At 40.0% G+C, this 10,364-nt stretch overlaps 1 protein-coding gene across 1 annotated transcript; it reads left to right on the top strand.

Moving 5' to 3' along the window:
- Positions 1–289: 289 nt before the first annotated feature.
- On the top strand, positions 290–10,202 carry frzb (frizzled related protein; the record flags this gene model as incomplete). The annotated part of the gene is given in 6 exon segments (XM_035676940.1): positions 290–538; positions 5,392–5,427; positions 5,724–5,783; positions 7,276–7,341; positions 9,618–9,822; positions 10,139–10,202. Coding segments are annotated over 6 exon segments (680 nt in total), but the record flags the coding sequence as incomplete, so codon positions are not given.
- Positions 10,203–10,364: the final 162 nt, after the last annotated feature.

Here is a 10,364-nt window from a genome sequence, read left to right as displayed (position 1 = left end):
TGCGACAATTGTAAGAATCTACCGGTTGCCTGAATTAAAACAAACAATCAGAGCCAAGAAAGATAGAAAGGTGCTCTGGGTTGGTTGATTGTTGAGTTTGTTGGTATTTGACGACCTGGGATTAAGACTCCACAAACTATCTTTCTTGGCTCTTATTGGTTATTTTTGTTCAGGCCCGGTGGATTCTTATGCCATTAGGAGTACTAGGACTGTACCAAGCATATTCTCACTGTTTGGTTAGAGAAACAGTCCTGGTAACACCCCTGTCTGTGTGTTCCTGCCTGTTCAGGTACTGGCTGCAGTCCGGATTTGCTCTTTTTCCTGTGTGCCATGTATGCTCCTATCTGCACCATCGACTTCCAGCATGAGCCCATTAAACCCTGTAAGGCAGTATGCGAGCGGGCCAAGTCCGGCTGTGAGCCAGTGATGAAGCGTTACAACCACAGCTGGCCCGACAGCCTGGCCTGCAGCGAGCTGCCGCTGTACGACCGCGGAGTCTGTATCTCACCTGAGGCCATCGTCAAGGCAGAGGGACCAGGTATCACTACGTTTATCCTTTGTATTATTTTTATAATCATCTTGTTTTTGGAGTTTCGCTTCCGTTCAACAATTAATGCTGGTTGAGATTCAGATCTGATTTTGGAGCTTTATCTCACCACACGCTCCATGTGGTAGCTGTTCTGGTGCTACTAAACAGCTGCTAATGTACTTTGTGTTGAGACTGTTTTCTCAACTGTTTTTGAGCTCAATATTTAACTTTTAGCTTTGGCTTTTGGCGAACATGGACAGTAATATCCTGTGGAAGTGCTTTGAAGAAATGGGCATTTTAAAATCAGCATAATTTCCATGACAAATGGGCAATTGACATCTGCTAATGCAGATTATTTGATGTGATTAAAAAGCACCAGAAGAAGCTACATACTTAATGAACTTTGTGGTGAGATCAGGGATGCTGGAAGTCAAAGCACAGTTGGGGGTGCTGTGAAAAGGTCAGTCTGTGTAATGACACAAATAATTAAATAAGACAGCAAACTTTCATGTTAGCAGATGAGAGCAGGAATGTGAAAATTAGGTGAGGCTGGCAGAGACTACCAGCAATAGTATAGGTAGACTGCATTGCTGTCCAAGGTTAAAATATTTAAACTTTTTGCCATCCTCTACGACGGAATTTATACCCCGATGTTACCTAGCTCCCTCAAAACACCAAACTCCATCAAAACATGGATAATCAGGAGAAGCTAATAATTAAATAATTACATAAAATAATGTAGATGTAACATTAAAATGTATTTAATATATTTTATTAAATTCAATTTAATTCAATTTTATTTGTATAGTGCCAATTCATAACAAACGTTATCTCAGAACACTTTTCAAATAGAGCAGGTCTAGACCATACTCCTGATAAAATTATTTACAGAGGACCAGCAGTTCCCACCATGAGCAAGCGACGGCAGCAAGGAAAAACTTACTTTTAAGAGGCAGAAATCTCGAGGAGACCCTGGCAACATATTTTCATGTGTGTTTAATTTTGTTTAATTTAATGTGTCCTGCCATTGCATCTAACTGTTTGTCTTGTGCCACCCAGGGGGTGTTGATCTGTCTACCATCTGCCTGAATCCATGTGAATGCAGCATAAAGGATGTGCGATATTCATGTTTTCCGTAGTTTCTCCCTCAGATGAAGTGAATGAGTTGCAATCTACAACTACACCACTAGATGCCACTAAATCCTACACACTGGACCTTCTGTCCAAAATAAAATAATTCAGTCATGACGACAACATCTGGCAATAAAATTGAATAAAAGAGAGAGAATGTCAAACACAGTGACTTTTTCCCTCATTAATGGGAATGTGGTCCGATTTCAAATTGCAGGAAAGTGAGATGACATGTTATTATACCATGGTCTAAGTGGCTGCAGTGTGTCCATTAATTCCTGATGTAGGACAAGTAGTCAAGTAGTTCCAGTGAAGCTGTCTGTTTACCATTCTGAATTAACGCGCTGAAATAAATGAAATAAAAACTATCTGTATCTTATTTACAACACTGAGTGTAGTCCTTCAGTGCTTCACACCACAGGATGGCAACTGCAACACACAAGCCTCTACCCTGCCCCTTTGAATTATATGTTTCATACTCTGTATAAGCAATCCTCTTATATCCCACTGGCTATTCAACTCGCTACTTGAGGCTGCGGCTGACAGTAAGTTACACATGTCCTATCATTTGTTCATGAAATATGATATTGATTTGGGGACAATGACATGGATAGCTAGCTAGTCTTGTTTATTTTATTTTATTTAATGTTTATTTTGCAGGGACAATGCATAATACATGTATTGTACCAGAGATAGCTAAAAGCTAATTTTCAACTGTTGTCCCTGGATGGAGGCCACTAGTGCTGCACAGATTACAGAGATTAAAGATCAGCAGTGAATCAGAACCTTGTACTTTATAAACAAAAAAAAATCAAGCCAAAATAAAACACTGTTATGTTATTAAACTTTTGAACATTGCATGGTATAAGCAGAATAATGCCCTTTGAGGTGTCTATTATAAGGACTTAATGGACTCCTCGTCTGGGATTATCTTTTACAGGCTGACTTTTGAAAATTTTAAGCTGACTCGATTTAAAACTAGAATCTTGTAAAAATGGTCTTAAATTAGAGCTTTGATTGGACCCAAAAACTCAGGCCTGGCCCCACCCGAGCATTAAAAAAAGGCTGAACCGAACCTGAACCACAGAAGCAGCTTTGGGCCCAAAACCGGCAGGTCGGGTCAGGCAGAGCATCAATCAATCAAGCCTTCCTTAAATATGCACTGAATGCCTACATACATGATATCGTTCTAAAAGACTGTTGCTAAATCTAGCACATCCCAGGTGAGTTCATTTGTATAGTACCTATCGTCAACACAATTTTTGTTTATGACGAAAATAAATAGACTTTGTGAAAGTTAAAATGTATGTAAATAGCACAATGAATCATCCACAGATCAGTACAATATATTAGGATTTTGAAACAATAACATACAATATTTATGTTTTTACCTGATACTGATAAGACCAATCTTTACATAAATCTCATAGCAAAAATATGACATTCTTATTGAAGAGAAATATAGAAAAAAAACCTACCTTAAATAAGTCAGTCTATCATTTTATAATGATAACAAGTTTGTGGAGAGACAACAGGTAGAAGGAGGAACAGTACACAAAACATCTCACATATATACTATCTAATATCAGCAATTTTTTTAATTTTATAAACTTATTTTCCTGTAAAAGTCTCAAGATGCAGGGTACTTCTGAAAAATATATCACTCTCTTCACTGAAAAACATCAGGAAGCAGTTTCCCCTGCTTAGCTAAGCCTTATTGGTGTTTTCTATCATGTTTCTACTCTCAGCAGTTTGTTTCTGCTCCCTCTTGACCAGATATAGCGTGAGTCATTTCCCCTTCAACTTCACTCCCACTGACTTTCTCAAAGAACTCCTTGATACATGTGGCCCACTCATTTTACACTCAATAAAACCCTCACTGTCCTCTGCTTCTTTAAACAGGCCTTGGACCAGCAAGTCCTGAAGAAAAAACTAATCTCAATCCCCTTGACCTCCTTAACGATACACCCACGTATCCCTGAGCTGCCCTGGCTCGGCTCAGCTCAGCAGGGTTTTGGGATTTTCCCTGTGATTTTTTGATTTGCTGAGGTTCAGTCAGGGTGGATTGCTCAAGTCATTTCAGTGAATGCTAGTGGCACTCCAGTCAGTAGGTCACTGTTCTAAAGTAGCCACAGTTCAATAGAATCCAATGAAAAGTAATCTTTGCAAGTGACAGCGGGTGATGAGTAAACAAGACTATAAGTCTAGCAGCTCTATGCAGCTGTACTTACACAGTGTGTTCGTAATGTAAGAATTCTAATACTATAATATAATAATAATACTGAATGATCATATTAACAAGCTGATGTTTAGCAGGTCACCATTTTAGTTTAACATGTTAGTTTGCGAAGCACTAAACTAAGTACAGCTGAGGTTGATGAGAATGTCATTAGTTTTGCAGGTATTTGGTCATAAACTTATTGGAGAAAGTTTAAAGTCTGAACTGCTGGTTGCTGAAAACTAAAAACTCATAACATCATGCTGTCAATAGAGTTCAAAGTCAACGAATTACCACTAGTCAGTAGGATTCATTTTTTTGGCCACGAAAAGCGTGAAAAACGCCCCTATCTTTCCCTATCTAGAGCCAGTGATTGGTCCTTTCTAGGCTACTGTAGAAGCATGCGGTCCAACATGGCCGATTCCATCGAAGGTGATCCATGGCGTCTGTGGATAAAAACAATTCCTATTGGTAATAAATAACACAGTAATGAAAACATAGTTATGCATAGTATATTCCTGCCAATAGATCTTCCTTTATGTTACACACTGGACCCATAAAACTTTAACTAAATCAACGCTAACTTTTGGTTTCACACGGGAGATGAACTCCTGTGTCTCCTGGGTAAAGTCATGTGTTTCTTTGACCCATCTGTCCACCCCAAACACTTCCTTACACAGACTTTGTCGCTTTTTCCACTACATCCCCTGATGCGAATGGGTTACACTGGAGTCAAATGAAAGGGTACCTTGTGCATCTGTATGAATGAGACACAGAGGGACATGACAAAACATTGGTACTGACTCCCAAGGAATGAGAATGGGCTGTCCAGCTGGACGTACCCAAAAAACATATTAAGAGAGGCGTCCTGACCAGATGCTTGAATCACCTCAACTAACTTTTTTCTTTGTGAATGAGGGTGGTACGAGCCCATTCTGGATGTCTGTGCTCCCCCCTCTGTCTTTATGGATGCACCCCGGCCAGCACTTTATGGTCACTACCCAAAGCTGATAACAATCGGTTTGAAATGTATATCAGTTTTACCACGAGAGTTCGATACAGCATCCACATCATGGATGACGCCACACCAATCCACCTGTTGATCCTCGATGGCATTGAAACGGAGACCCAGATATACTTGAACTCCTTCACTTTGGGCACCAATTTACTCCAAACCCTTAGGGTAAACTTTACATCCTATAACTCCACTACTGGTAAGGCTTTAACAACAGCTAAATAATCAGCAGTTGTTTAGTCTGTCCAACGCTCCCTGACATTAATGGTTGTAATGAACATTGCGGCCCCTAGGGGACTTATGAGTGTCTGGTTAAAAGACGATTTAGTATTTGTTCTTCTCTTGTTTTCTGATGAACTGTTCTGGTGTCCTAAGCATTGCACCTTTGTGTCAAACTGCTTGAACATCTTCCCCTTTTCCTATTGCACAAAGTCAATAAAAGGGAATGTGTTTTCTTTCTGTTCTGACACTCACTGGTGCCTCTCTGTGTCTCTGTAGATCCATACTACCAGGACCCAGCCAGGTGTAATCCAGGTGAGGCTGACCTTTGACATTCTCTCGGCCCAAGCTGTAAATGTTTTCCTAGAAGCTAGCCTGTTTTATCAGCTGATTGATATACATTTTATAAGATTAGACACATCATCAAAAACAGCGTTTGGACCACATTTCCACAAATGACAACAATGCAGCCAGTCAGTGACAGATGCTTCCGGAAACCGTATTTCTCTCTAACATGCTGAGTTGCATCTGAACATAACCAGTCTAGAAACTAAAGTTTATCTTGAGATTTGCTAAAGAACTGATCTATTCTGGATTTGATCCTCTGACAGAATCCAGTCCAGACTTTCCAATGGACTCCAACAACCTCCACTGCAGAGGACCAAATGGAGGTAACCTTTTAGTTAACCTGTCTCTACCTCTGTTCCAGTTCAGTCTTCTTCTCCTTGGAAGGCCTTGTTTTTTAGAGAACTGAAGGTTAAAGGAATAGTTCAACATTTTGGGAAATACCCTGAGAATATTGAGTCATATGAGAAAACAATACAATTCCCATGTCTGAGCTAAAGCCAGTAGTCTATTAGCTTACCTTAGTTTAGCACAAAGACTGGAAACAGGGCTACATCTGGCCTTGCTCTGTCCAGAGGTAACAAAATCAACTAGTAATTACGACACTCAAAAAATGGTAGGAAGTAAATGTAGTGCATTAGGTAGCAAATGTGTAAGAGATAACGCCTGACAAGGTGTCCATTATCAGGAAAAAAAATAAAATTAAAAAATTAAAATTAATTAAATGTTATATTTGTGTTATATTATGTTTTGCAATCAGCTCCATTTTCAATTTTCCAGCCATCTCATTGTCCCCAAATCAATATCAATACTTTTTCAAACAAGTTTAAAGGAATATGTAATTTGCTGTCGGCCACACCCTAAAGTAGCAAGTTGCATAGCGAATGGAATGTGAGATGATCAGAGTATCAGTAAGTAAGTTCAGAAGGGCAGTACATCATCCTGTGGTGTTCAAAGGATGAGGCACTGAAGGACAGTGTTGTAAATATGATAATCCAATTTTTTTCCCCTTTTAATTTACTCATCAGGGTGTCTGCATCCAGCTGGTGCCAATGCTGTGGATTACTTTAGAATGGTGAACAAACATTCATTGGAACTACTGGAACGAGATGTTTTATAACAAAAATTAATGGACACCCTGTGGCCAATCAGAATGGAGTATTCACCCAGACCATGGTATAAGAGAGCGATGGTAGTATCTTTTATTAATTTGCCAAATGTCTTTTGCCAAAAAGGCAAACACATTTAAAGGACCACCAGTGGTAGGATTTAGTGACATCTAGCGGTGAAGTTACAGATTGCAAACAACTAAGCTGTGAAGTGTGTAGGACATACTACTTTGGCCACGAAACATGCTAAAGGCCCCATCTACAGCCAGTTTGGTTTGTCCGTTTTGGGCTACTGTAGAAACATGGCGGTTCAACCCGTGGCGCCTGTAGATAAAAACAGCACATTCTGAGGCAACAAAAACACAATGATTTCTATATTCAGGTGATTATATACTAATGAAAATATAAAATGCATATAATATTCCATTTGTGCCAGAAAATCCTCCTATATATTACACACCAAACCTTTAATGGATCTATTGCTATGTTTTTCACCCTCACACAACCAACAACCACAGGACTGACTTAGGTTCTATCTTGAATTACAGTGAACACTCGCAAGCTGTGAACTTCTTTCCCGTCTCAAGCAGTCATCCCATGTGACGTGAATCAGTCTGGAAACATAGATTTTTAAGGAAGCAGAGCCTGAACGGTTTTTGTATGTCTGTTCCCATGATCATCCACTTTGTGTGTGTTTATGTGTCATTAGATCGCTGTAGATGTAAGCCAGTCAAAATGTGTCAGAAAACCTACCTGAGGAACAACTACAACTATGGTGAGTCACCTGGGACTTACTACAGTTTTTACAGTTAAGAGACAGAAGATAATTGTATTTTAGTCTGTTACATACTCATGTGGTCTGACACCTGACAGCCAATCATCATTTCTCAAGGCTACATGTGAGATATCCCTCATAGATATATTCAACAGTTGTGAAGACTCATTACTTCACTCGTTTAAAGCCTTAACTGTGCTGCTAAGTGAGGTTGTTAAGAATCTTTTTAGTATCACTAAACTCTTCAGCGGATTCTTTCTCTCTGACCCGTTGCTCTCCTTCATGCAGAAGGAAAGATTTTGTTGCAGAGGCTGTCAGGTTACTTATTAAATTAGACACAAAAAAAGCTAAAAGGCTAGAAAAGCTTTTCCAGATGATTACAGTGCACAGGCATGATTTGGCAAATCCAACAGAGATTTCCATATGGACTTCTTGAGCCTGCCAATGCTTCTGGCAACAGAATCCATTTAGGGAAGATTTTAGATTTTTTTTCCAGTCATCATTTAAAAAAGCTCACTTTCAAAATATTCACATATAATTAAAGCAGAGGAGCACGGTGGCATGTCAGGGGGCACAGCAAGGTGGTCTTTATAATTTGACTGCTGATTTTACTGTTGATTCCAACCTGTTACAACACACTGTTCGTGCTTGTGCTGCTTCCTCCTCCATATCTGCAGGTTCCACCTCTTCTGGTTTCTTAGTGCCATACTCGCAATGCTGTCCCTGTTCCTGTGCATTATGTTAATTTCAATTCAATTCAATTCAATTTTATTTTTATAGCGCCAAATCATAACAGAAGTTATCTCACGACACTTTTCAAAATAGAGCACGTCTAGATCGTCCTCCTAAAATTATTTACAGAGACCCAACAATTTTAATTAATTTTATTTTTTGTCTCTGCTCTGTTGCTCCTGAAGCTTTTGTTGCATTTTCCTCACAGTCTCACGCTGCTTAAATTCATTAAGGGAGCATTTTCTGAAAAAAACAAGCCTTCCATTTGTAGCTGGTGGTTTCCCACAATGGGCTGCTGCTGTTGGGTATCTTGGACAGTTACGTCAGTTGCCCAGGAGACAGTGACTGAGACAGACAGGATGGACCAAAGTTACTAGTGTTATTGGCATCTGAGGGTGCCTCAGTTTCAGTTGTTGGAACTGAGGTAGGAAGACAGAAAAAGAGTTTAACAGTCCATTCCAGTTTCAAATAGGACAACTACAAGACAATTACAAAATTGAAACAAAGGTGTAACAGCTCACAGAAATTTAAAACATCCAATGGGTCCACTGGATCCTTTTTAATCCAAAATCCACTTTTGGGCATGATGGAAACATACAATTATCCAGCTGCAGTAGGTAACTTTTATAAAAAATAACCTTTGGTTATTTTTGCAGAAAATGTCACCATATCCTGACAGTAGTACATGAGACAGATAATCTTTGGAAACATCAGTTTTAGGCATTTGCAAGTCCACTGCACCTAAATGAAAACAACCAGTCAGAACCACGAGGAGTGTCTAACGTTGTGTCAATCACTCCACATGCTGTGCTGACAACTCCCCTGCACATGTTGCTCGCTTCAGGACGAGACTTTTTCTTCTAAGGTTGCCTATCAAAGACCAATGATGACGTCCACTTCTTTAGCTCCCTAGTGGTAGTGGTGGTAGCCATGACTGTCTTTGTCCTGGCTCCTTTCTGCTGTCTTCTGGTAGAGAAGCTTTGCAAACACAGACGCAAGCAGCAAAAAAAACGGCCCATCCCTCCTTTGCCAACAACAGTGTGAAGCTTTGCATTTATTATGTTTGATGTCATAGTGCTTATATCGAAGAGTGGCATGATGGCATTGAGGAATAACTTTAGCGGGAAGACGTGTGTGTGGTGTAATAAAAAAAGACAAAAAAGTCTACTAGCCTAGCATCTTTCTCTGGCACAAAGCATTTCCTTTTCCTTGTTAATAGATAGAATAGGCAACCGGCTACTGCTCTGCTGTGATTTTTGGTGGGAGGGGCTTAGCAGTAATATGAGGGAGAGAGAAGGTTTTGCATTGTGTAGGTTCAAGTTACCTACTGCAGCTTTAAAACCAGCTGGACAGGGTGACTGAATACAGCCAAAAAGATTTGCGTGTCCTCTGGCAATACAGAAGTCTGGAACCAGGCCAGGGCAAATTTTAATAATGACTCAAGGTTTTATTTTTTAATCCAAGGGTTTAAAGAGCCTGACTTGCCATCTGCCTTGTGTCCAGTCTCCAATGTGTCCATGTATGCTGATGACTGTCTCCTTCAGTGATCAGGGCGAGGGTAAGGGAGGTGAGGAATCGCGGTATGGAACCCACAGCAGTGGTGGATGTGAAGGAGGTGCTCAAGTCTTCTCTGGTCAACATTCCCAAGGACACACAGACACTCTACTACTCATCCTCTTGCTTGTGTCCTCCTCTGTCTCCTGGAGAGGAGTACATCATTATGGGCTACGAGAGCGAGGAGACATCCAGGTATGAGCAGTATTAATGAGTAAGCATTATTATTGACGTCAGGGTTTCCTCCAAGACATATCAGCACCTAGCTGTGAATGAATCACATAGAACATGACTCATCTCTACTCCTCCTCTATGCAGATCAAAGTAGACTCATGCAATAAATAACATGTTTATACTGTGTGATGTTGTTTTACTACTACTTGTTTCCCTTGTTTCGCTTAGTAAGCCTAATATAATGTTTCATGAAATTGTAATAATTTCTAATTATGTTTGTGAGGTCACCTCCGCTATATAACGCTGCATAAACCTCACTCTGTGTTTGTGGTTGCAGGTTGCTCCTGATTGACAGCTCCATTGCTCAGAAGTGGAAGGACAGAATGAGCAAGAAGGTCAAGGTGCGATTCACATTCACACCAAATGCACACAGACTGATGGTTTCAGAGCAGCATCTCATGTTATTTTCTTTGTGAACAAACCTGCAGCGGTACAGGTGAAGGCTTTTAAAGGTCATACTAATTTGTTTTGAATTGAACTGTATTAAAGGGGAACTTGGCAAC

Source organism: Morone saxatilis, unplaced genomic scaffold, assembly GCF_004916995.1.
Source record: "Morone saxatilis isolate NCDOM2014 unplaced genomic scaffold, NCSU_SB_2.0 Contig5, whole genome shotgun sequence".
Classification (NCBI taxonomy): domain Eukaryota; kingdom Metazoa; phylum Chordata; class Actinopteri; family Moronidae; genus Morone; species Morone saxatilis.
This window is presented reverse-complemented; position numbering and strand designations above follow the sequence as displayed.